The sequence below is a fragment of the Notechis scutatus genome, chromosome 10, assembly GCF_049901735.1.
Source record: "Notechis scutatus isolate UNSWTSFEM ecotype Mainland chromosome 10, rNotScu1.2, whole genome shotgun sequence".
NCBI lineage: Eukaryota > Metazoa > Chordata > Lepidosauria > Squamata > Elapidae > Notechis > Notechis scutatus.
This window is the reverse complement of record NC_142018.1, coordinates 9,557,298-9,583,803: the sequence shown is the minus strand read 5'-3', so window position 1 is coordinate 9,583,803 and position 26,506 is coordinate 9,557,298. Positions and strand designations below refer to the sequence as shown.

General features: G+C 42.7%; 1 protein-coding gene across 2 annotated transcripts in view; it reads left to right on the top strand.

The window, feature by feature from the left end:
- Nucleotides 1–26,506, top strand: part of BRWD3 (bromodomain and WD repeat domain containing 3) — a 65,642-nt gene that overhangs the window by 29,159 nt on the left and 9,977 nt on the right. For both annotated transcript variants that reach the window (XM_087972079.1, XM_026674657.2), the window contains exons 16-34: nucleotides 615–743; nucleotides 2,851–3,076; nucleotides 3,508–3,675; nucleotides 5,514–5,697; nucleotides 7,782–7,875; nucleotides 8,356–8,505; nucleotides 10,249–10,325; nucleotides 10,965–11,142; nucleotides 11,285–11,401; nucleotides 13,279–13,386; nucleotides 15,011–15,135; nucleotides 16,332–16,414; nucleotides 17,874–17,985; nucleotides 18,421–18,482; nucleotides 20,884–21,039; nucleotides 22,218–22,338; nucleotides 23,475–23,600; nucleotides 24,484–24,565; nucleotides 24,877–24,933. In XM_087972079.1, coding sequence (XP_087828205.1) covers nucleotides 615–743; nucleotides 2,851–3,076; nucleotides 3,508–3,675; nucleotides 5,514–5,697; nucleotides 7,782–7,875; nucleotides 8,356–8,505; nucleotides 10,249–10,325; nucleotides 10,965–11,142; nucleotides 11,285–11,401; nucleotides 13,279–13,386; nucleotides 15,011–15,135; nucleotides 16,332–16,414; nucleotides 17,874–17,985; nucleotides 18,421–18,482; nucleotides 20,884–21,039; nucleotides 22,218–22,338; nucleotides 23,475–23,600; nucleotides 24,484–24,565; nucleotides 24,877–24,933 — 2,355 coding nt within the window. The remainder of the gene's footprint in view (nucleotides 1–614; nucleotides 744–2,850; nucleotides 3,077–3,507; nucleotides 3,676–5,513; nucleotides 5,698–7,781; nucleotides 7,876–8,355; nucleotides 8,506–10,248; nucleotides 10,326–10,964; nucleotides 11,143–11,284; nucleotides 11,402–13,278; nucleotides 13,387–15,010; nucleotides 15,136–16,331; nucleotides 16,415–17,873; nucleotides 17,986–18,420; nucleotides 18,483–20,883; nucleotides 21,040–22,217; nucleotides 22,339–23,474; nucleotides 23,601–24,483; nucleotides 24,566–24,876; nucleotides 24,934–26,506) is intronic.

Sequence of the window (26,506 nt, the reverse complement as noted above, 5' to 3'; positions counted from 1 at the left end):
TTTCTTTATTTCCCAGTTGTACACGGCTACTCATCTAACTAGGGTAGGGGTCCCCAAACTTGGCAACTTGTGGATTTCCAACTCCCAGAATTCTCCAGCCAGCTATGCTTTGCTTCCAGCAAGATAGCAAACACCCTTTTTTAAATCCCAGCTGCAGCTAATGAAGGGAATCAGGGCCCTTTTCTCCCCCGTAACCCACATAACTCCCGTTGCTTCCTTCTCCGTTCCTCCCTGCATGCCCTAGGATGAAGAGGGGGTGGGCCTGGGTCTTCCTCTGAAGGCCCAGCCGGATTGTGCCCTCCCCCCGTTTCTTCCACAGCCAACAGAGCCACACTCCCACTCCCTGTCAGCTGCTCGACCTCCTCCTCAGAATCAGATTCCAATAGGGGCATGACAGGAGAATTCTGGAAGTTGAAGACCACAAGTCTTAAAAGTTGCCAAGTTTGGAGACGACTGAACAAAGGGGAACTCTCACATTGTTTTGGAACTGAGCAAGTCAAATAGACCTCATTGAGGGGCTTGGTTTGAAAAATGAAACCTTTCCAAATGGTTGTAAACATGGTGTCTTTTCTCTTCCCTCCTCTCCCTCTCTTTTTGTTATTATTTTTTAACAGATCGAGGGCCAGGGTCACGGTGCTGTATTTGACTGCAAATTCTCCCCAGATGGTCAGCATTTTGCTTGCACTGATTCCCACGGGCACCTCTTACTGTTTGGGTTTGGGTGCAATAAACACTTTGAAAAGGTAAGGCTGAGCATTTCTAGAGCTGCATTTGCACTGGAAAGACAGCTCTAGCATGGGCATTATATAATTCAGATGAAACTGTTACCCATACTGTAAATGTATGGGTAAGTTTAAGCAATAGCAATAGCGCTTAGACTTATATACCACTTTACAGTGGTTTACAGCCCTCTCTAAGCAGTTCAAAGAGTCAGCCTATTGCCCCCAACAATTTGGGTCTTCACTTTACCCACCTCGGAAGGATGGAAGGCTGAGTCAACCTTGAGCCTGGTGAGATTTGAACTGCTAAATTGCAGGCAGCTGGCAGTCAGCAGAAGTAGCCTGCAGTACTGCACTCCAACCACTGCATCACCGTGGTTCATTAAGCACGTTCTTTGGGCTCCATTCAGGCCAAAAGGAGCTTCCCATAAATTAGCTTTGTCCTTTTTTGATTTGTGATACTTGTATAGTGAATGTAGATTCCTTCCACTGGTGTGTTTAGAATATATTGGATTACATATAATTTCTGCCAGTCGTACCTTAAATTGGTTTTGGAAATAAATGGTTTATGTAAAATAAGTACAATATACTTCTTTCTTCCGAGGAATTGGTAGAATATTATGATCTCAATTCCTGTGGTATCTGAAACTGCATACACCGCTAGTCCCAGAACTTCTGTTTGTATTGACAAAGAGCAAAAGTTAACGCAAAAAACCCCCACAAGAAATCATTGAAGTCTGTTCTATTGTGCGTGTACATATAGATGAATGAGTTTGATTCAATCTGCTGCTTTGAAAAGAATCGCTCTATACTTAAAGCAGCATCTAAGTTGATAGAGAAGTAAATAAACTTGAATGTTTGGATGAGCCCATGCTGAAACTTCTCAACTTCCAGATAATGTCTGTCCATTAAAAAGATAGCATATTAAGATTGGAGCATTAATGTAATCTTTGAGTTGTATAAACAGTTTTAATTGTTCGGTTTTGTCCATCTCTCGACGACTTTATGGGCAAGTGCTCTCCATGCAACCTTGTCGAGCACAGCTTCTTTCAATTGTTATTAGATATTCATCCTTGTATCAGTTCTGATGGTATCAAAAGCCAGCGAGTTCTTCTTCTTGTTCCACAAACCATTCCTGGCACCATTGCTTTCTCCAATGAATGAATGAATTTGCACTCATGTCATGGCCAAAGTAAACTAGACGTAGCCTTATGATTTTGGCTTCTAGTGATGTATCTGGCGTTATACCATTCAGCACCTCTTGGTTGTTCTGGCTATCCGTGGTTCCCTGGACAAGGTGTGACGATCACACAGCCAGCTGAGAATTCAAAACTCCCCTTTAATGCTCCAAATTTCCCCTCAAACACTCCCACGTTCTTGGCAAGTCCCAGAGCAAAGCGTGTGTGCGCACGCACACACATAGTAGTCTCTGGCTATGCCCTGACCAGCAAAACAAAGGAACAGGGAAATGAGTCCACGAAGTCAAGAAGAAGGCACTGAGTCCACAAAGTAAGGAGCAAGCAGTCCTACAAACTCCAAATGTCTGTAGCAGCACACCAAACTTTACCAATTCAGCATTTGTTCCCGACAGCGTCTCCTTCAGTCTCAGTCCCCAGGTGTGCCTTGTGAAGAGGGGTGGGGCGCTCTCCTCCCGAATCTTTGGGTCAGCCTGCGCTGTTCCCGCCTTCTCTCCACTCTCCGTGCTCAGGGATCAGGAGGAGGCAGTCCTTGCTCATCGCCTGAGCTCCGTCGCTCCTCATGTACACTGCTTTCCCTCTCTCGGTCATCCTGCCCACGTTCCTCCCTGCTAAAAAGCCGTCCCAATCCTGAGGGGCCCTGGGCTGCCTCGGCCTGCTCCTCCCTACATTCCTCCGAAGTGGCCCCCTCCATCTCTGTAGATTCTAGCTCTGACTCCTCCTCTGCAGATTCATGAGGGCATGACACATGCAGTAATTTATACCAGCATTCAAAGGTTGTTCTTTGGTCAGCCATTCTTTAGAGTCCAGCTCTCACACTCAGCCTGCTTTTTGTATTAATAACAATAATAATATATGAATAATAATGTTCATTAACAATGATTCATATATATGTGTGTGTATGTGTGTGTGTGCACTCTTTGTGTCTCATGTAGATTCCAGATCAGATGTTCTTCCATACAGATTATCGGCCGCTGATCCGGGATGCTAACAATTACGTGCTCGATGAACAAACACAACAAGCCCCACATCTCATGCCTCCCCCCTTCTTGGTAGATGTGGATGGGAACCCTCACCCCACAAGATACCAGCGACTGGTGCCCGGGCGGGAAAATTGCAAAGACGAGCAACTTATCCCTCAACTGGGCTACGTAGCAAATGGTACAGAATTTCTAAGAGAGCTGAAGTTGATCTGGCGGTGGTGGGGATACTTAACTGCGTCGTCTAGGCCTCGTTGGTGGGGCGGCCTGTGAAAATGGCCCAGAGATGGTAACAGGGTTATTGGTTGTCATGATCCCAGAGTGGTAGTTTCTTTCAAAAAGCCTCTGTACACTTTGTACATTTGGAATGTAATACAGGCTGTGATGACCCAAAGGGGCATGGCACAAAGGCAACACAGTCAGTTAATCAGTAGGACTCTTTATTAGCTCCAACTTTGCCCCCAACGTCCTGGTTACCTTCTGGCTGGAGAAAAAGTCTCACTTTTTTTCAGTGCTGTTGTAATTTCAAACAGTCACTAAATGAACCGTTACACGTCAAAAACTCCCTGCTCTGGTTCCTCTCCGCTTAACGCTATGTTTGATCTCGCAAAGGTGATGGCGAAGTGGTGGAGCAAGTGATCGGGCAACAGACCAACGATCAAGAAGGGAGCATCCTGGATGGGATGATCAGAGAGCTGCAGCGGGAGCAAGACTTGAGACGGCTCAGCGAGAGTGAAGCACCGCCAAACCCTCCGCAGAACAGATCGCAGTCTGTGCACAGTAAGAGTCCTCTCCTCTTGTCCTTCTGCAAGAAGGTGGGAAATCACAACTTTCTCCATGGCCCTATTAACAAAGCAAAAACGGTAGAAGGTTGTAGGGTTTTGTTTTGTTTTTGCTTGGCTCGATGTGATGACCTGGGGCGTGGCACAAAGGCAATACAGTCAGATAATTAGTAGGAGTCCCTTTACTAGTTCCAACTTTGCCCCCAGTGTCCTGGTTACCTTCTGGCAGGAGAAAAACTCTCCCAGGAACGGCCTTTGGCTGCAGAAAATCAAGTCCAAAAACATGGTCAATAAAAACTGTAACTATAAGTTCAATCAAGGCAAGATGAGATAATTAGTTTGGCAGGGCAGGAACAAGAATTCCAGACATGAAGGCATGGCAATAACTCAACACGATTGGGAAGATGCCAGGAACACAGATAAGCAAAGTCAACAAAGTCACATTTGCTCCCAGCAGCTGCCGCACTCAGCATGCATCTCTTTTAAACTCTCATTCCCAGGTGTGGCTAATGAAGGGAATCAGGGCCCTTTCCTCCCCCATAAGCCATGCAACCCACGTTGCTCTCTTCTTCGTTCCTCCCTGCGTGCCCTAGGATGAAGAGGATGAAGAGGGTCTGGGTCTTCCTCTTCCTCCCTTGCTCTACCTCTTCCCTGCTCTGCCCAGCCGGACTTTGCTCTTCCCCAGTTTCCTCCACAGCCAATTGAGCCTCTCCCTGTCAGCTCCCACTCCCTGTCAGCTGTTTGTCTTCCTCCTCGGATTCAGACTCTGATAGGGGCATGACATGGTATGTTCTGATTTTGAGAGGTCCTTGGTGCCTGTCTGAGCTTGGTTGTTTTCTTGCAAACATCTCATTACCCATACTAGGTAGCTGTTAGACCTGATGATGGCACCAATTGGGTAATGAAACGTCTGAAAGATAGGCTCACGATCCAGATGGATCTTGACAGACTTGAACACTGGACCCTATCTAACAAAATGAAATTCAGTCTAAAGAAGAGTAAAGTCCTACACTTAGGTGAGAAAAACCAAAAGTACACATATAGACTGGGTGAAACCAGGCTCAGTAGCAGTAACTGTGAGAGGGATCTTGGAGTCTTAGTGGACAACCAGCTAAATATGGGCCAGCAGCTGCAGCCAAAAAAGCCAACGCAATCCTAAGTTGCATTAACAGACGGATAAAATCAAGATCAAGTTAAGGGGCTAATACCGCTCTATAAAGCCTTAGTAAGACCGTACCTAGAGTACTGCATCCAGTTTTGGACTTTAAAAAAGATGTTGAGACTAGAAAAAGTTCAGAGAAGAACAACCAGGATGATTAGGGGACTAGAGGCTAAAACATACGATTAACGATTGCAGGAACTGGGCCTGGCCAGTCTAGGGAAGAGAAGGACCAGGGGAGACAGGAGAGCAGTCTTCCAATATTTGAGGGGCTGCCCTAGAGAGGAGGAAGGGGTCAAGCTATTTTCTATAGCAACTGTAGGCCAGACAAGGAATAATGGATGGAAACTGAACAAGGAAAGATTCAACCTGGAAATAAGGAGAAATTTTCTGACAGAACACTCAACCAATGGAACAGAAGTTGCCTTCGACAGTTGCGGGAGCTTCATTTCAAGAAGAGATTGGACTGCCATCTGTCAGAAATGGTGTAGGGTCTTCTGCTTTGTCAGGGGTTGGACTAGATGACCTACAAGGTCCCTTCTAACTCTGTTCATCTGTAATCTGTAGTCTGCAAGAAAACCACCAAGCTCAGAAAGCATCAAGGACCCCCTCATTTCAGCCCTGAGCTACAAATATTCTCCTTTATGGTTCTGATTTTATTCTGCTTCTTTTGGCAGTTTTGAGGAGCCCAAGCTTGGATATGGCTTCCCCCACAAATGTTGGACTCAGGCGGAGCGGTCAGATCGAAGGTGTCCGTCAAATGCACCACAATGCTCCGAGAAGTCAGATGGCCACGGAGAGAGACCTGATGGCATGGAGCAGGAGAGTAGTAGTAAACGAGCTGCCCCCTGGACTTAGCAGGTAAAAAAAAAAAATGATTTAGTCCATTTTGTCCCAAGGAAATTGGAGCTTGTTTAAAATGATCACTTAGGGATATAGTCCTCAATTTATGACCATTTGTTTTAACAACCATTCAAAGTTACCATGGTGCTGAAAAACGTGACCACCGGTTCTCGCCATTACAACCATCACATAACATTGTCCCTTTGGTCACACGATCACAATTTGGATGCTTGGCAACTGGCATGTACAGTATTGACAACCCGGGGCGGTTCTCTGCTTGGTTGCTGGGTGGGCATGGTCATAATGGGCGTGGCCTACCAGAACTTCCAAGAGGGCTGTTTTTTTTTTACTTTCCCCAGAGTCCGGAGGCTTCCCTCAGGCCTCTGGGAGGGCAAAAACGGCCTCTCCCAGGCTCCGGAGGCCCTCCGGAAGCCAGAAACAGGCCCGTTTTAGGACTTCCAGAACTTCTGGGAGCTCTTTTTTTTTGTCCTCCCAGAGCCTCTGAACTTAACCTGCATCCAAGACAGGCCATGTGGAGACTCCTGGGAGGGGCGAGGCGGGGTGGGCGGGGCCAGCCGGTCGGTTCAACTACCGATTTGGCAAACCAGGTGTAAATTTAACATCCGGTTCGCCCGAACTGACTGAATCCCACCCCTATTTACAACCAGTTGCATTGGAGCCTCACAGAGACACCTGTGACCTCCCCAGGGGACTTCCTTGCTAGCAGAGTCAGGAGGGAAAGCCAGATTTGCTCAACAACGGCCAGAAAAGGTTGCAAAAACCACAGTGATGGGATGACTTATTGAATGACCCCCCTCTCTCAATGACGTTCCGGTCCCAATTGTGGTCCTCAGTCAAGCACTGCCTTTACAGGCTATTACCCTGTGAAATTAGCCCAGCATGCTGGCTGGGGAATTCTGGGAATCTAAGTCCACACATAGCTTAAAGTTCCCAAGGTTGAAAAACACAAGCCTAGGCAATTTAAAGGCATAGTACAGGGGTGTCAAAAACAAAAGGCCCGTGGACTGCATGCGGTCTGCAGGGCCGTCCTGGAAAATGTAAGGGCCCGGCCCGCGTCGCTTCAGCCCGGTGCGAAGAGGAAACGTGCCAGCAATTTGGGGAGTGTTATCAAGCTGGCCATGCCCACCCAGTCAGCCACGCCCATCCACCCAGTCGGCCATGCCTTCCCGGCCTCCCAACGTCAACCCTAGCAGTGGTCGCCAACCAGCGGGGCGGGGACCACTTGTGGTCTGCGTAGAAAATTTTGGTGTTTCGCAGAGAAATGTCACCTTCAAAGGAATTCAGGCTGTGCGGGAACACCAGGCTGCGCCACCCACATGGCCCGTGAGAACACAAGGCTTGCATCGCTTGCATTGTGAACAACACGAGGTAGTGAGGGGAGGGGGGAAAGGGCAGAGGGGGAAACTTGCCCCACTCACCCCACATGCCTGGCTTGGCCACCAGGCTGCTGCTTTCCACTTCTTTCTTCTTCTGCTTTTGGCTGCATGCAAGGAAAGCAGCCGAAATCTTTCTTTCTCTCCCCCCAAACTCCACCAGAAATGAGTCTTTGGGACCCTGCAAGGCCTCCTGCTCGAAGAGGCTGAGCCAGCAAAGACTCATTTCTGGCAGAGTTTGGAGGAGAGAAAGAAAGACTTCTGCTGCTTCTGCTGCTTTCCTTGCATGAAGCCCAAAGTCTCTCTCTCTCTCTCCCCCCTTGAGAACGGAGCTAGAGACGGTATCCTGCGATCCCAAATAAAGAATGTTTGATCGGTAGGAAAACGGGGTGGGGAATTTTCCTGCAGACTTTTTTTGGGGATTTTCCCAGGGTCTCTTGGTCCGCGGGATTTAAAATTATGAGTTTGGTGGTGCCTGAGGTCCAAAAGGTTGGCGACCCCTGAACCACAGCCTTGATGTGGCCCTCAATGAAATTGAGTTTGACACCCCTGGCATAGTAGAATGCTTCAGCCACGGACAGCAGGTAAAATTACTAATCCTTCTTTCTCCTCGAAAGAAAGAAAGAAAGAAAAAGGTTTAGAACCAAGTAACAGGAGATCTGTGAAAATATTTGGACAATAACCCAAATTCGATCTTTCTTCTTAAAGAGTTCAGGAAGAATGCCGAGCAGCCAAAGGTGAATTGGAAATCCACCTGTATACCCTTGAAAAGAAGAGAAAGCCATCCCACACTTTGCAGAGGGTGAGAAATCTTTTCGAAAAATGGGAATATTTTTTTTTTCCAGCCACCAGACCCTCTTCACTAACTCATTGGAAATTTAGCCGCTTTATGGATGGATGGATGATATAATACGTTAAAGGAAAAAATCTAGATCTAGGGAAATTCTTGGTAGAAAGAAGCCAGGCCTTTGGAAAAAAAAGCATTGTATTTGAGCACAATTTGTTTTTTTTTTTGTTTTTAATTCTAAAAACTTTAAAATAAAAGAGTTAACCTGAATTCAGACAAAATTGAAGCAGACGTTTCCAGATTTGTAGTTGCGGTTAATGTTTGCCCAAGAAACAAAAAGGCAGGCAGGCAGGCCTAGAATTTGAGATGCCGTTCATAGCTACGTTCAAGAACATTAAAACTTGCTTCACCTTAAAACGTTTTCTTGCAGCCAATGCTTCCCCACCTTCCAAATTTAAACTTCTAACTCCTGCTTTTTCCTGGTTATTATCAAAGAGCGATTACCAACCCGGTAGCGGGCGGTCTTTGCGCAGAAACCAGCGCAGGCGGCAACACGCTTACCAAACACGTTCCACCATTGACCGCCACACACAAAGTGTAAGGAGAAGTTCCCACACCCAGGAAGACTCGGAGAGCTCCTCAGAGGTGAGATGACCCAAGCTTGTTTCATTGGTTTGTTTGAGTGTGTTTGTTTAGGTTTTTAAAGGTTGTTTTAGAGTCTTTACAGACGCCATCACTCTGCTAAACAAATAATTCCCTCAACACTGTCCAACTACCCTGTTTCTCCAACAATACGGCCTCCCCCAATAGGAAATCCCAGCATGTTTTATAGGCATGAAATGAAATTAAGCCCCTCCCCCCAAATTAAGGCCTATATTAAAACATGTAAAATGGGGGAGAATGGTGGGGGGGCTTGCCGTTAGGAAGTACTTTTGTTGCACACCTGGATATGGTGCTGCCTGCGTTGACCCCGATACGAAGTGCCCCACCAATGCCGAGGTCAACATCCAAGCCATCACTGCCCGCCCGCCCAAAGATTCAAGGGGGGGTATTAAGTCACCCCCGAAAAGACGGCCTAGCCATTTTTTCGGGGCTCAAAAAAAAATAAGACCCGGCATTATATGAGAAACACGGTATTTACAAAGTCTGCACTAGTATTGCTATTAATCTTTTCATCACTCCTTGTTTCATTGGTTTGTTTTAGTGTGTTTGTTTAGGTTTTTTAAGGTTGTTTTAGAGTCTTTACAGACGCCATCACTCTGCTAAACAAATAATTCCCTCAGCACTGTCCAACTATTTACAAAGTCTGCACTACTATTGCTATTAATCTTCTCATCACTCCTTATCACCCATCCCCTCCAACTTGTGGCTGTATCTTTGTCGCTTGTATCCTTACGATCTATATTGACTGTTTCCTAGTATGATTTGATTTATTGTACCCCATGACTATTATTAAGTGTTGTACCTTATGATTCTCGACTCTTGACGAATGTATCTCTTCTTTTATGTACACTGAGAACATTTGCACCAAAACAAATTCCTTGTGTGTCCAATCACAATTGGCCAATAAAGAATTCTATTTTGTTTTGCTATTTCCTTTTCATTAAAAAAACAACAACTATACAGGTAGCCCTTGACTTATGACCACAGCTTTCTATTTCTATTGCTAAGTTTAACTTAGGAAGACCTCACTCCAAAGAAAAGAAATGAAGAACATTTGTCCCAAAGGTGCTTATTTTCAGGAGGCAACTGGACTTTCTTGTTTTTTCTTTGAAGTCGTTTTGCTTCTCATCCAAGAAGCTTCTTCAACTCTCACAGGATGGTGGGGAATGGAAGGATTTATACTCCTTGCAGACAGCTGGTCATTTGCATCCTTTTTAGAGGGTCGTTGAGGCCACTTAGAGGTTTATCTGTGTCCGTCCTCAGGGTCACCTGAGAAATGCTCCTGGTTCCTGCAGTCAACAATTTTTTCTTTCTTCTGGAAATCCATTCCTTCTCCCACACCATTCCAAAGGTGTTCATCCCAAATTGTATAGCTAAAAGTCTGTAGAGATTCTCAGTCCTCCAGGCCATGGTTATCCCAAAGGTGCTTTTTCAGGAGGCAACTCAAGGCCTCACAGGAGGACACAGATAAACCTCCAAGTGCTTCAAAAGTCCTCCCAAAGGATGCATGTGACCAGCTGTCTGCAAGGAGTATAAATCCTTCCATTCTTCTCTGTCCTGTCAGAGCTGAAGAAGCTTCTTGGATGAGAAGCGAAATGTCTTCAAAGAAAAAACAAGAAAGGCCAGTTGCCTCCTGAAAAAAAAAGCACCTTTGAAACTATCATGACCTGAGACTGAGAATCTTTACAAACCTGAAGAATGTTTGTGTTTTTGTCTCCAATTCAGGAAGTTGATTCCGTGGGCAGCAGTGATGCTTCTGGAGATGACAACGTAGCTGTGTGGCAGAGCGAAAGCAGTTCCAGGTATTTTAATTACCCTTCATGAAAAGGGAATATTTTATCATACAAAAAGCACACTTCTTCTCCATGCTATTCTAAGGCCATGAATGAATGAAAGACTGAATGAATGAATGAATGAATGAATGAATGAATGAATGAATGAATGAATGAATGAATTTGCCTTAAGAATATTTTGTAGGTGGATCATTAGAATTTAGAAGTTTGATGTACTGGTTAAGGCACCAGGCTAGAAAGCAGGAGACTGTGAGTTCTGATCCTGCCTTGGTTGCAAAACCAGCTGGGTTCCCTTGGGCCAATCGCTCATTCTCAGATCTAGGGAGGAAGTCATGGCAAGCCACGTTTGAAAAACCTTGCCAAGAAAATGTCAGGGGTCTTGTCCAAGCAGTCTCTGAGAATTGGCACAGTTGATCGGAAGGAGAGAAAAAGTAGAATTTGGTGGCAAATGAAAATTTAATTAGAATTAAACAAGAAAAATTTAACTGGTATGAAACTAGAAAGGAATAAACTTGAGAAGGGTAACGTTTCTCTTTATATGAGTATTTCTGGGTCGGCGACATGCTCTTAACTTCCCTTCGAGGCCCTTCGAATTGCGTTTGATCCCACTCATTGTTTCTCATTTATTTCCTCACGTGACAATTCCAGCGATTCGTCCAGCGAATATTCCGACTGGACCGCCGATGCTGGGATTAATCTCCAGCCCCCGAAAAGACAGACAAGGCAAACGGCTCGCCAGATCTGCAGCAGCTCCGAGGATGAGCACGTCAAAGAGACAAAAGGACAGGAAGAGAAGCACAAGAAACCGAAACAGACTCGGAAAAAGGTAAGCAAGTCTCAAAAAAGACACACCAAGAAACGTTTGGTTAAGGCAAGGTCATTCACCACCCGCCTTACTTACGATCTTGTGCATCGGTTACTCCATCTCTCTGCTTGTATTCAAACTTGGACATGTTTCCATTTTTAAGAAACCCGGTGGATTGCTGTCAATGGATGCTGAGCCTACAGAAGAGTGGTTCGCTCCTCACTGGATCTTAGACACCATCCCACGGCGTTCTCCTTTCGTCCCTCAAATGGGAGACGAGGTACTCACAGGTTTCAATTCTTGGCTTAACTTAACCTTCAAAGGGACGTGGTGGCTCCGTGGCTAAGACACTGAGCTTGTCGATCAGAAACAGCTTGTCAGCAGTTTGAATCCCTAGCGCCACGTAACAGAGTGAGCTTCCATTACTTGTCCCAGCTTCTGCCAACCTAGCAGTTCGAAAGAATATAGGAGCCATTTTGGTGGGAAGGTAACTGCATTCCGTGCGCCTTCGGGCGTTTAGTCATGCCGGCCACATGACCACGGAGACGTCTTTGGACAGCACTGGCTCTTCGGCTTTGTAACGGAGATGAGCACCGCCCCCTAGAGCCGGAAACGACTAGCACATATGCACCAGGGGAACCTTTTCCTTTTTTTTTAACCTTTAATGACTATACTGCATCTTCTATAAAGGCTCACGGACTCACTTTATAGCACCTCACTTAATAAAATATCCAGGCAATACTGATGTCTTTTATGTACTTTTATCAAATCAACATGAAGTAGCTTCTTTGAATGTGGCCATACTGTATGCAAAATTGGGCAGACTCTTAACTACACACTGATAACCCACCACTAATCATACTACATTATTTTGTTTTTTATTTATCTTTATTATTTTCAGTGCTTTTATTTATAGTCATTTTCAGTGCTTTTATTTATAGTCATTTTCAGTGCTTTTATTTATAGTGATGATCTGCGAGCATAATAAAAATTGATTGATTAATTACCCTCCAATGAAATCCCTGCAAATAATTTTATAATAAAACTGAAGGGATAAAAATCAGACATGCCAACATCATCCCATTTCATGTCGGAATCTACCTTGGGGAATGACTACATTAGATTCAAAGTATCATAATCATTATGTCAAGACTGAAACTGCTATTTGGAATAAAGTATTCATACTAAAAGTATTTCGGGGTTAGGGAGTTATTGCAACGCTGGAACTTTGAAAAAGTTATTTATTATATATTGAGCTTTTAAATTTCTTTACATTTTGTAAGCTACCCAGAGTCACCTATGTGTGAGTTGGATGGCTATATACATTTGGTGGATGGATGGATGGATGGATGGATGAATAGATAGAAAGAAAAAAGAAAGAAGAAAGAAAGAAAGAAAGAAAGAGAGAGAGAGAAAGAAAGAGAAAGAAAGAAGAAAGAAAGGAAGGAAGGAAGGAAGGAAGGAAGGAAGGAAGAAAGAAAGAAAAAAGAAAGAAGAAAGAAAGAAAGAGAAAGAAAGAAAGAAAGAAAAAAGAACGTTTGATAGTATGACTTCTCATATAAGAACTCTGCCACATAGGCCTTCTGAGTTTGTTCTCCTTTTCATGAATTGCAAGTAAAACTGGAAAACACTTCAGGCCTGTTGATATTTTGATTTGGCTTACAAACACAGTAGCAGAGGTTTGTCTCAAGTGGAACCATAAGTGTCCCCAAGGACTAGAATTCAGTGTCAGTTATGCTGCGGTCTCAGTCCAATGCTCCTTTGCATGTTCAGAATACATAAACCGCTCACCTGCTTAGGCAGCTGTGAGTTCTTTTGATCAAAACACAACTTATCCTCTACTTTATGCAACAGACTATGTCTCCAGATTTGGATACCGTGCAAAAGTTTCATCCCCCCCCCCACCCATGATTTAATGAAATAAGCAAATGGAGTTTGAGCGTGTGAAGTTACGATTCGTTAGCAGATGTAGTCCGGGAAACCCTTGTCTCTTGTAATATTCAAATGATATGTTTTCTGGAGTTCCAAAGATGAGCAGTAATGAACAAATAAATAAGGGTTTATTTTTAGGATTCGGTATTTGAAGCATTGTAATGGAAGTTGCTTTCTGAAGCCAGTGTGTAAACAGCCCTGTTTTCTCATCTTCTTTCCTTCCAGATAATCTATTTCAGGCAAGGGCACGAAGCTTACGTGCGCGCAATTCGGAAAGCAAAAATTTATAGTGTTAACATACAAAAGCAGCCATGGAATAAAATGGAACTCAGGGTAAGCAGTCGAGAGCATTTTATTGCGGATTATTGGTTAATTGTGGCCAGAATTTACTTTATATCATGTCCAACCATTCGTCTACCCCAGCATTTCTCAACCTCAGCAACTTTAAGATAGGTGGACTTCAACTCCCAGAATTCCCTGTGTTCTGTTCAGAAGCAGCTTTCAGGTAATAGTTTCCAGACAAGGGTTTTCCCCAGTCCTGTCTAGAGAGGCCATGATTTGAGCCTGGCAGCTGCCTGTACACAAAGAGCTCTTGAAAGCAGCCCTGTCTTTGATGAAGGAGTTCGATAAGATGTGAACATATCTGCCTGAATGTCTTCTGCAATGCATCTTAGCCAATAAATAATTAAATACATAAATTATAAATATAAATAATAAATCCGGAGTCCAGTTATGTATAACATTTCATAAGGAAAATAGGCCACTGTAGTAAGCTGTGATGGGGTGTGGGGTGAAGAGATAAGGGATTTCCCTTGTTTATTAAACCACCAGCAAAGGAACAGTGCAGTGGTTCAGTATAACCTTAATGTCAACTAAAACAATAATTAACTCCTTTGGTCTTTTTAGTTGCCATCAGAAAGGGTGGAGAAAGCAGTGCATTCCTCACATGCCTTAGATCAGTGATAGCTAACCTTTTCAGCTTGGTGTGTGAAAATCGGGAAAAAGTGTAGCCTTCCTCGGTCGTGTGTCACTTCAAGAAATATCAATAATTTGGTTTATGATGGACTGGGCTGGGGTGATCACACAGGGCTGTGAAACTCGTCTCCCTGGTCTCAAGGCTGCAGGTGCAGGATGTGGGGATCGGAAGGCCACCTTACAGGGCTGTGAACCTCATGGATCTCCTTTCCTCCTGTAGCGTTCCTGAGGTAATGAAACTGACAAACCTCAGTTTATGGCGGTTAAAACTGGTTCTCTGCTGCAAAGATCTTGCGGCAGCGGTGACTCCACGCAACAAGCAGGGAGCAGGGATTGGAGCAGAGCACAGGCAGCCTCTAAATGTGCAGGTTTTCCCCACACCAACAGGCGTGTCAGTCAAAGTGCCTCGGTGTGTCACGAGTGACATGCGTGTCATAGGTTAGCCATCACTGCCTTAGATAATCACCTTAGCAGCCCAAAGTAGTCGTCACGCAAGAATATTATTGGAGAGCATGATGACTCTTGGCTATGGATGTGTCCCATTGGAGAATACACATCCAGGAGGTAGGGGGAAGACCAGGGTCAAGGGGGAAATGAATGATGTATTTTAGTGTTGGCTAACGCCAACATGGCCATTCCTAATAAAACATTTTTTTTTACTCCTTGAGATGTGGCTAAAGACTTATGATTTGAATGGGGGTGGATTTGTTGGAGTCCTGACAGCCAGCTGACAATCAAATACATCACTCATTTCCCCCTTGACCCTGGTCTTCCCCCCACCCCCTGATTTGACTCTGATTCCAAGGATGCAGGGATGGCATCCATGTTTAATTCTTGGTACTGTTAGAATCGGAGTAAGAAGACATTGCTATCTTAGATATTAATTTAACAAAGGTGCAGTCCCTTTAAATGCTCTTCGCTTTAAAATTCAAAACAGGAAGCAACCCTAAACTGTTGACCTCTTCTGCTCTTTGACAAACAGGAACAAGAATTCGTGAAGATTGTGGGAATTAAGTATGAAGTTGGACCACCTACGCTGTGCTGCTTGAAGCTTGCCTTTCTTGACCCCATCTCGGGCAAAATGACAGGGGAATCGTTTTCCATAAAGTAAGTGGCTCACTAAGGCTCTAGTTAAAACTTCATGGTGATGCTTTTAAGCTGTTGACTTCCCTCCCCTCCCATTCTTCCTCCAATAATTTTTTTTTTTGGCCAAGGATTCCCAAAAAGTTGCAGGTGGAAGAGTATCTCAATCGTTCTGTCGTGTTGACATCCTTGCGAAATTCTCTCCCAAACCTAATATTTCCTTACAGTTTTTATTTTTGGTCCTGCAGCTTGCAAACGTTCTTCCTTTTCCACATTTGGAACAATAATTGAAGGCCTAAATGATGCTTAAATGAATTCAAAAGTATCATGTTTAGAAAGGCTATGAAGACCCAGAATTTTAGGATGGGAGGGTGAGACCCCCTCACTTCACTGCACTTGCTAAATCTTTTACCAATTCTATTGTAATATCTCCGGATTGTTATGGACCACCCAGAGTCATTGGTCACTATACACATTTAAATATTTTTTAATCATTTAACAACCGCAATTGGGACTGGCAACTAAATCATTAAGCTAAGCAGTTGCTAAGTGATCTTTCTCCATAAGCACTTACCTCCTTGCTCTTCCTTCCTTTGCTTTACAGACCTGTAAAGGTCATAAATGCAAGGATTAGCGCAAGTTACTTTTTTCATCACCATGGTAATTGTGAACGGTTGCTAAAGGAGGCTAAGCGATGGCTATACTTTTGTGGTTCTTTTTGTGATAGTGCACTCAAATCAGTTTTTAGTTCCTGGCAATTGCATGGACTTCCAGTTTTCTTCCAGTCTTCCTGGCCCAATGTCACCCAACTGGTTTTGTACTGGTTTTGCAAGACTAGATCTCCCAGTTTTTACATTGTTGTCTGAATCGGTACACCAAACTGGCTGTCTCAGCCACCGTATTTTAATTAAATCATGTATTTTAGGAGACTCTACGTGAGCCTTTCATTCGTCCCAAAAGCGTGTAATGGAGGTCTCATATTTTTCTTCTACTCACCAACTATGCACAGCAACTTTAGACCATACCTAAGGTGGAACTAGAACTCACGGTCCCCTAATTTCTCGCCTACAGCCTTAAGCATTCCACCAAATCGGCTGCTATTATTATTATTATTATTATTATTATTATTATTATTGTTATTATTGTTGTTGTTATTATTACTATTATCGCTACCACCTCCACCTTCTCCCTGGCTGAGTCCTTTTGTTTTTGTTTCCCAGGTATCATGACATGCCTGATGTTATTGACTTCCTTGTGTTGCATCAATTTTACAATGAAGCCAAAGAAAGAAACTGGCAGATCGGTATGTTTACCTGTTTACCATGAAACCTTCAAGCTTTTGCCAATTTAATATTATTCTGCAACATCGGAATAGAATGGAATGGAATGGAATGGAATGGAATTAGGAAAGAATAGAATAGAATAGAATAGAATAGAATAGAATAGAATAGAATAGAATTAGGAAAGAATGGAATGGAATGGAATGGAATGGAATGGAATGGAATAGAATAGAATAGAATAGAATAGAATAGAATAGAATAGAATTAGGAAAGAAATAGAATAGAATTAGGAAAGAATGGAATGGAATGGAATTAGGAAAGAATAGAATAGAATAGAATAGAATAGAATAGAATAGAATAGAATAGAATAGAATAGAATAGAATAGAATAGAATAGAATGAAATTAGGAAAGAATGGAATGGAATGGAATGGAATGGAATGGAATGGAATGGAATGGAATGGAATAGAATAGAATAGAATTAGGAAAGAATGGAATGGAATGGAATAGAATAGAATTAGGAAAGAATGGAATGGAATGGAATAGAATAGAATTAGGAAAGAATGGAATAGAATAGAATAGAATAGAATAGAATAGAATAGAATAGAATAGAATAGAATAGAATAGAATAGAATAGAATAGAATGAAATTAGGAAAGAATGGAATGGAATGGAATGGAATGGAATAGAATAGAATAGAATAGAATAGAATAGAATAGAATAGAATAGAATAGAATAGAATAGAATAGAATTAGGAAAGAATGGAATGGAATGGAATAGAATAGAATTAGGAAAGAATGGAATGGAATGGAATGGAATAGAATAGAATTAGGAAAGAATGGAATAGAATGGAATGGAATAGAATAGAATAGAATAGAATAGAATAGAATAGAATAGAATAGAATAGAATGAAATTAGGAAAGAATAGAATAGAATAGAATAGAATAGAATTATTTGTCACTTTGAATGTACACTAATTGGCATACATTAAAATGAAATTACGTTGCATACACAGCTCTCCACCTCTAATATAAACATAAACATGATAAGATGCATGCATGCATGCATACATATACAAAATTATGCATGTAGCCACAGATATTATATGACATGGAGAAACAACACAGTCTAGTTTGAATTTTATACATGTCCACGGCAAGAAAAACAAATCTTGCAAGATACTTATATTCTGCATTCATTTGGATGAGCAGAACAGTGGTTTCAGAACCAAATCATTCTAAAACCGCTGTTGCCATTCAAAAGGTTGATACCCAAAAAAACATGGATTCTGATAACGGGTGGCCTTCAGAAGTTGTGGGCGCTCCATCGCTGGAGTTTTTTAAGAAGAGATGGGTCCAGAATGGTGTAGGGCTTGAACGGGCAGGACTAGAAGACCTTCCAGGATCCCTTCCAACTCCTGTCATTCTGTTATTTAACAGGCCTCTGCAGGTTATTACTTTGTTTTCTCTGCCTTTCTCATTGCAGGGGATAGATTTCGCAGCATAATTGATGATGCATGGTGGTTTGGAACCGTAGAGAGTCAACAGCCATTCCAAGCGGAATATCCAGACAGTTCCTTCCAGTGCTACAGTGTTCAGTAAGGATGAATGTTGGAATTTTAGTGCAAAAGAAGAAGAAAAAAACCCAGAAAGAAACAAGTTTTTGTACATAAATTAAGTAATCATGAGCATTGATAATCTGCTGGTTTTGAAATATTTGCATCCCATTTCTTAAAATACAAGATTTCTGCTCAAGTGCCATGAAAAGCTGATTTTTATGTTTCATTTTAGTCTCTGCCACGCAGTGGAAAGCTGGAAATGAATTATGTATGTTGATTTAGGATTTTATTGGCAGAATAGACAAAATGGGAAAAAAATTAGTGGGATGGGGGTAGAGAGGACAAACTGATTAAAAAAACGAACTGGATCTCGCCAAGATTTGCAGAGCAAGAAAATTTCCCCAAAAGTCTCTTAACTTGACTAAGCTATTTCTGAGATGTTTTATTGTTGTTGTTATTGTTATTATTTTACAGCTGGGACAACAACGAAAGAGAAAATATGAGCCCCTGGGACATGGAGCCAATTCCAGAAGGAAGTAAATAATGATTGTTTTCTACCTCCTTCCTTTGATAGAGATTATTTTTTTTATAACGGCAAAATATCACATCAGCATTATAAATCAAATTGGACTCTGTTTTTCCAAGCCTTTACATCAAAAAGAATTCAATTTGAATTGAACTGAAACGACTTCATTTCATTAACCAGTTTTAAGTAACTTATACAGAAATAAGATACAAATTAAAATGACAATAATGTTTAACTTGACTGCATGAGCTACCTTCAGTTTATACAGTCTCTTTTAAAGCAGCATAGTAAAACTAAGAACAATTACTCTACAGCAGGGGTGTATTGTTTGTACAAACAAGGGACATGGTGGCTCAGTGGCTAAGACTCTGAGCTTGTCGATCAGAAAAAGGTCAGCAGTTCGGCGGTTCGAATCCCTAGTGTCGTGTAAGGGAGTGAGCTCCCGTTACTTGTCCCAGCTTCTGCCAACCTAGCAGTTCGTAAGCATGTAAAAAATGCAAGTAGAAAAATAGGGACCACCTTTAGTGGGAAGGTAACAGCGTTCTGTGCGCCTTCAGCATTTAGTCCTGCTGGCCACATGACCATGGAGACGTCTTCGGACAGTGCTGGCTCTTCGGCTTTGTAACGGAGATGAGTCAGAAGAAGGCCCTAGAGCCAGAAACAACTAGCATGTAGGTGCAAGGGGAACCTTTACCTTTTTAGGGGCGTCAAACTGGCAGCATGCGGGCCGGATGTGTCACGTGCAGGCCAAACCTACTCCAACGAAGGGGAAAAACGTCACAAAATGTCATGTGACGGCAATGTGATGTGACTTTGACACCCATGCTGTACAGGATACATTTGAAGAATACAGGAGAAAGTCAAAGTAGCAATAGCAATAGCACTTATATATCACTTTACAGTCCTCTCTAAGCAGTTTACAGAGTCAGTCTTTTCCCCCCAACAATCTGGATCCTCATTTTACCGATCTTGGAAGGATAGAAGGCTGAGTCAACCTTGAGCCTGGTGAGATTCGAACTGCCACATTACAGGCAGCCGGCAGGCAGCAGAAGTAGCCTATAGTATTGCACTCTAACCACTGCGCGCCACCGTGGCTCAGACATAGAACATGATCAGGAGGAAGAAACACATTTGCAGAGACCCTGGAACCAGGCCTTTCCTGGGGTGGGGGAAAGGATTGTCCCTGGCCCCCACCCAATTTGGAATTGGATCCTTTTGTTTACATTCAGGATGGTGACAAATAGCCCATTCTATACAATCCAGAATTATTTCAGTGACTGAGATCCCACGACAGCCATTGCAATAGGAATATTTTTTTAAAAAAATGGCTCTGATGGTAAAATGGGTGGCCTAGACATTTAATAAGTAAATAAATAATAAGAACAACTCCAACAAACACTGTGCCCCCAAACTACAAGATTTAAAAATCACTTAGATCGGGCCTCAACTAAAATACACAGACTTTATATGACATTCAGGTTTTCATTTGGTAGATCAGGTCTGTTCCCCGTGTCAGTGTTGTGGTGAGCTGGTAGCAGATATGGATGGCTGAGGAGAGCGAGGACTCAGATGAGGGGCCAGGACCATTAGGGAGTGGACTGCTGCCTTCAGAGATTGTGGGGGCTGGCAGCAGCGATGAGGAGGTTCCCGAGGAGCCTGTGCCAAGTGCTCATGCATGCAGGGCTGCTCAGAGGAAAAAGCAGCTGCAGCAGCACGGGCAACTCGGGAGTAAGGCTGCAAGGTAATGGCCCCTCCTTCAAAAAGATAAAAGCCAGCTGTGAATCCGACATTCTTTGCAGAAGGCAAAGAGGTTTTGAATCTCCAGCCTCGTGGACACTGCAGTACACTGCATCTTAAGTTGGTATTTGAAGACCCTTGTGTTGTAAAATACAGTATTTCTTATCTGTTATTCTTGGCAGCCTCTCACAGTTTTGGCGAGGCTTGTGCTTATCAAAGTTAATTAGTTTGTTCCCTTTGGTTCGTGTTTGTTTTATTGGAAAAGGGTTTGGGTCAGAACAGTCGCTTAATTTAACAGCTGCAGTGATTCACTTAATAACAGGGGCAGGAACAATGGGAAAAATTCATTTAACAAATGTCTCGCTTAGCAACAGAAATTTGGGGCTCAGTTGTGCTTGTAAGTCGAGGACTACCTGTACTATTCTATCAATTTTATAAGAATGTTGATTGATTGCCTTGAAATCTGTTGCCGTAATCATGAGCTGCAAAATAGAACTGGGATATATATTACAGCCATACCCAGGTTTTGTTTTGGGGTGCATTTTGCAGAGAATGCCTTAAATGAAAGATGGATAGTGCTGTTTTAGACACTTCATAACGATATATCTCTCCGTGATGCAGCAACCTGATCCATCCAAGTCACTCCCTCTCTCCCGCCCCCCTTCCCCCTGCAGCTGCTTATCCAGATGAGGTGGGGGCTGGAGTCCCAGTGACCAGCGAGGAATTGGCATCTCTGCTATACAAGCCCCAGGAAGGAGAATGGGGCTCCCATTCCCGAGATGAAGAATGTGTGCGGGTTCTCAGAGGCATCGATCAACTTCTTTCTCTAGGTAGGGCAACATTAACTCATAAGGTCTGGATTTGTCCTATTGTCAGGATTCCGGCAGTTTCCCCCCCATTTAAAGCATGAGTCTCGAGCCAAACTTCCAAAACTTAAAAGAAGATTTATTAGGAGTAAACATGTCCGGCACTGCCTGGCTGTAACCGACTCTGAGACGCATCATTCATTGTTACCCTTGACCCTGGTTTTCCCTCCACCCCCTGGGTGTATCGTAATTCATATTCTCCAATGAGACACATCCATAGCCAAGAGTCATCAATCATGCTCTCCAGTTAGAATTTTGCCTGGCAGAAACTTCGGTCACATGAAAACATTTATGGAATGCAGTTTTGGTTGCAAGCTGTCACACTGCTTCCCCCTCCTTTTCAGTTGGCAACTCTAAAAGACCATATTTTATGAGTAGACACCTATTGCCTCTGTTGGGGCTAGAATCAACAGAATTATTAATTCTTAATTGTTAAGCTATCCAGGGTCGCTTTGGGAAGAGAGATGGGTGCATATAAATTTAATAAATGAAGAGGGGGGAGAGGGGGGGAGAAAGAGGGAGGGAGGGAGGAAGGAAGGAAGGAAGGAAAAGAAAGAAAAGAAAGAAAGAAAGAAAGAAAGAAAGAAAGAAAGAAAGAAAGAAAGAAAGAAAGAAAGAAAGAAAGAAAGAAAGAAAGAAAGAAAGAAAGAAAGAAAGAAAGAAAGAAAGAAAATGACTCTTATCAATTGCAATACGTTAAAGAGGCATCTGTTATTCCTGTTTGTAATTCCTTGGAATCATCTTTCAAAACATAAAAAATAATCAACTTTCTAGGCCTGCAACATTATAACATGAACAGAACAAATCTAATGTTCTTCCTTGTCAGCATTTGAATTAGGAGACTGTCTTGGCATCATCATCATCATCATTAAATGTTGTACGTTATGATTCCTGATTCTTAATGAATGTACCTTTTCTTTATGTATACTGAGAGTATTTACACCAAGACAAATTCCTTGTGTGTCCAATCACACTTGGCCAATAAAGTATTCTATTCTACCTGATATTAGGGCTTAGAGGAATGTTTATATAAATTAAAACTTCACATTAATTATCAGAGAGGGGTTTCCCCCCTAAACACACAAGCTTCTACCCTTTTTCTTAAAAGTTTTATTCAATTCACTTGATTTTTATTTTGGCAGAGATTTCTAATCCCTTTGCAGTTCCAGTGGACCTGAGTGCCTATCCTCTGTATTGCACTGTTGTTGCTTATCCAACTGACCTCACCACGATAAGGAGAAGACTTGAAAACAGATTTTACAGGTTGGATTAACGGTCGCTCATACATAAAAGAGTTTCTCATTGTTTGGTTTTATGCTAAGCTTCTGCTGCTGCAACGTCTTCTAGTGATTTTTTTTAAATAAGAGAACCGTAGTTCTTCTGATGGGACAGACTAATTTGCTAGCAAACACAAAGTTTTTTTTTAAATTTTTTAATTTAAAATTTTCAAGTCTGGGCTCAGGGTGTGTGACTTTCAGTAGCCAAGTATTTTCTCTATTTATAAATAGGTTTTGCAGTCCACCAAAGCTCATTCAAAACAAAACCATTTTAATTAACTAACAACCATGAATATCTTCAGTCTGACAATTAACAGTCACCTTTGGCACGCCATCCTGAAGTTCAGGGCTTTCTTGAAAGGATTGGGGCCCAGGACTCTGCCTGATGTTATTTTGGACCAGAACGCTTTCATAGGAGGTTGGGGAGGAACATGGGCCAGTCCTGGAGTCTGGGGAAGGCTCTGACGAGTGTTCTATGTCGGAGGCAGAGATGAGGCTAGGGCCATCCAACAATTATCAGCTGCCTTCGAAGTCGGAGGTCAGTGGGGCAGAAGAACAGCTGGAGCCTGTTCCCGATGTGTGCATGCACAGAGCTGCCAGGAGAAGGGAACAGTTAAGGAATAAGGGTCGACTCGAGAGTAAAGCCACAGGTGGACAGTGAATACCCGCCTCCCATAGGGAATAAAGAGGAGCAAAAGGAGAGGGGTGTTTACAGAAGAAAATTTGTTTAATTAGATTTGTTCGTGACTCCTTTCCAAGTATTTTCTTGTACAGCATTGGCTATCGGCCTGGCAACTCTCCAAGCCTGATAAGGTCTGTGGTTGCAATTCACCCTTGAAAGACTATTTGCTGGGACTTTGCTGGATGTGAATGAGAGGAATTCACATTAGCCTAATAAAAAGGGTTTTTTGTCGGGACGAGAAGTCTGCTTCGTGATTTTGGTGAAGCCTAGGTCAGAACACCAATCACACATAGTTGTTCTTATTAAAAACCTTTTTTTTTTAAATGGAGTTGCTCTTAAAACACCTCGTGCAGAACCCATGTGCAGCTTATCTTCTCCAACACTTTTTCAGTTGCCTAGATAATCAGAAGAGATCCTCTTGTCTTCTCTCCTTTTTCCAGGAGAATATCAGCATTAATGTGGGAGGTACGATACATCGAACACAACGCAAGGACTTTCAATGAGCCCGAAAGCCCTATCGTCAAGGCAGCCAAAATCGTCACCGATGTTTTACTGCACTACATTGGGTGAGCAGTCAGTTTCCCTGCGGTTGAAGGAAATACTTTTCTGAAAACTTTCCTGGAATCGGATTTTTTCCTCCCCTGTTTCATTATGTGTGCACGTCTCTTGATAACGTTTTTTTTTTTAAAGGCACATGGAAAATTTCCTCCTACGATAGAAATTCTACTAGGCAATCCATGAACATTTAATGCAAGGGTCTTCAAACTTGGCAAGTTTAAGACTTGTGGACTTCCACTCCCAGAATTCCTGAGCTAACATGACTGGAGGAGGAATTCTGGGAGTGGAAGTCCACAAGTCTTAAAGCTGTCAAGTTTGAAGGCCTGTGATCGATCTATCTATCTTATCTATCTTATCTATCTTATCTATCTTATCTATCTTATCTATCTTATCTATCTTATCTATCTTATCTGTCTGTCTATCTATATCAAGGGTCTTCAAACTTGGCAAGTTTAAGACTTCTGGACTTCAACTCCCAGAATTCCTGCGCTAACATGACTGGAGGAAGAATTCTGGGAGTTGAAGTCCAGAAGTCTTAAAGCTGTCAAGTTTGAAGGCCCGTGATCGATCGATCTATCTTATCTATCTTATCTATCTTATCTTGTCTGTCTGTCTGTCTGTCTGTCTGTCTGTCTGTCTATCAAGGGTCTTCAAACTTGGCAAGTTTAAGACTTCTGGACTTCAACTCCCAGAATTCCTGCGCTAACATGACTGGAGGAGGAATTCTGGGAGTTGAAGTCCAGAAGTCTTAAAGCTGTCAAGAAGACCCCTGATTTAATGGAATCTTTGCTCTAGGAATCAGCGACCATAATAACCTTTAGGGAGTAGATTTTATTTTGTTTTAAAAATCTCTTATTTCACCCTCATGCCAATCCTCTTCCTATTCTTTAGGGATCAGAGTTGTACGGATATTCTGGAGATCTACAATAAAGTAAAAGCAGAAGACTTGAGTAGCATAGAGGAAGAAGAACAGGTAAAATGGAAAAAAATGGGGAGGGGTGTGTGGATTGGTTTGGACTGGAAGTGAATTTGGGGGGGAAACCCAGAAGTTCGGGTTCTAGGAAGGAGGCAGTGTCAAACCACTTCTGAAAAACCTGCCAAAGAAAACTCCAGAACTAGCTTTTCTCTTCCCCTTCAAAAAGCCCAGGATTGATTTGTGATCTCACCGATGTTAAGATCTTGCCCGAGGCCATAATTTTCAGGAGTGTGTGTGTACATGTGTGGCATGTATTTTGAATTCATTTATTTCAGATGCTCTCATGTAGTAATCACATTTTGCTGTAGGTGGTAGAAGCATCTGCTGATTCAGAGGGCCCTGGAACTTCCTCTGGAAAACGAATAGTAAGTAACAAGAGTAATCTTGAAAAGAGTAATATTTCAAGCCTAGCTGTGCACTTATTTTCTCCCCCCCCAAAAAACCACTTTGATTGATATGTGTGTGTGGCCATCCCAAATCCCCTTGATTTCTCCTTGTGATATAACGCTTCTTAAGTTAGAAAACCAAGCTTTCTTTCTCTTCCTTTAAAAAAAAAGTCGAAGTCCAATTTTCATGAACAAATTGTCAGGGTTCCAACTAATAAACCCATGGCAAGCAATATTCCGAGGCAGTCAAATTCTTCAAAGAATACTTTTATTGGAAATACCATGCAGGCACATATCTGGTGAAAACTGACTAATAGCTTTTGAGCTTATTAAAAGGAAAAGATTTTCTACTTTCTCCAAACAGTCATATGGTCCAATCACCCTGCTGTCAACTAAAAAAAAAAAAAACTTCTTTGGTCTTTTTAGTTGCCAGCAGAAAGGGAGTAGGGGAAAGTAGTGCATTCCTGAAATGCTTCAGATAATTGCTAGATAATTAGGCAGCCCAAAGCTGTCAGCATGCAAGAATATTACCGGAGAGCATGATTGATGACTCTTGGCTATGGATGTGTCCCATTGGAGAATATACATCCAGGGGTGGGGGGAAGACCAGTTTCCAGGGGGAAATGAATGGTGTATTTTAGTGTCGGCTGCACCCAGCTAACGCCGACATGGTCACTTCTAATAAATCAATTTTTTTTACACTGAGAGATGCAGCTAGATGCTTATGATTTGAATGGGGGGTGGATTTCTTGGAGCCCTGACATGTGCAGTCCAACAATCGGGTGGCATCTCTCCGCCTTCTTCCAACCAGGTATGAGAATGTCCTTGGTTCCCAAGATAAAGTATTATGTTTTGGCTATAAAATCCCCTCTTATCTAAAATCCCCTCTCCCTTGTCCCTCAGCTCCAGTCTAGCAACACTGAAGTGGACAAAAAGGCTTCGTCCAGGCCAGCTTCAGGGTTGACACAAATGCATTCTGTTCCTGGGCCATTGCAGGATTTCCCCCCAAATATTGACAGAAGTAGAAGCAGCATTCAGAATTGAGCACCAAGAAAAAGGTGGAGACAAGAAGCCACACTTTAAAAAACATGTTCCTGTTTCCTTTCTAGAATAAATCTTCCTGCCCTCCTTCCCCTGATGAATAGTATAAGATCAGAACTTGGCTTGCCAGCCAGCATTTAACTGATTGGGAGATCGGTTTTATTGGCAAAGGAAATCTTAAACTGAGTTAGGATTATTGAGTGTAGAAGAGGGAACTTCGTGCACAACTCTGACAACTCCGCTCGCCTGGGATATGATGCTAAATTTGTGAGCAGATATTGAGTGAAGAGCCTTAATCCAGTGGATGCAAGAGCCTTAATCCACCTGGTCCTGACCACTGTGGGGAATGTCTGACTAGTAGTTGTCTTTACCTGCTTTCTATACAGGTAGTCCTCATTTAGCAACCACAGTTGGGACCCACAACCCAGTTGTTATACAAAGTGGTCTTTACATGAAATTGTGACCGTGCTAATGATCTTACTTCATCTTTCCTTTCTTGTATAGACCTATG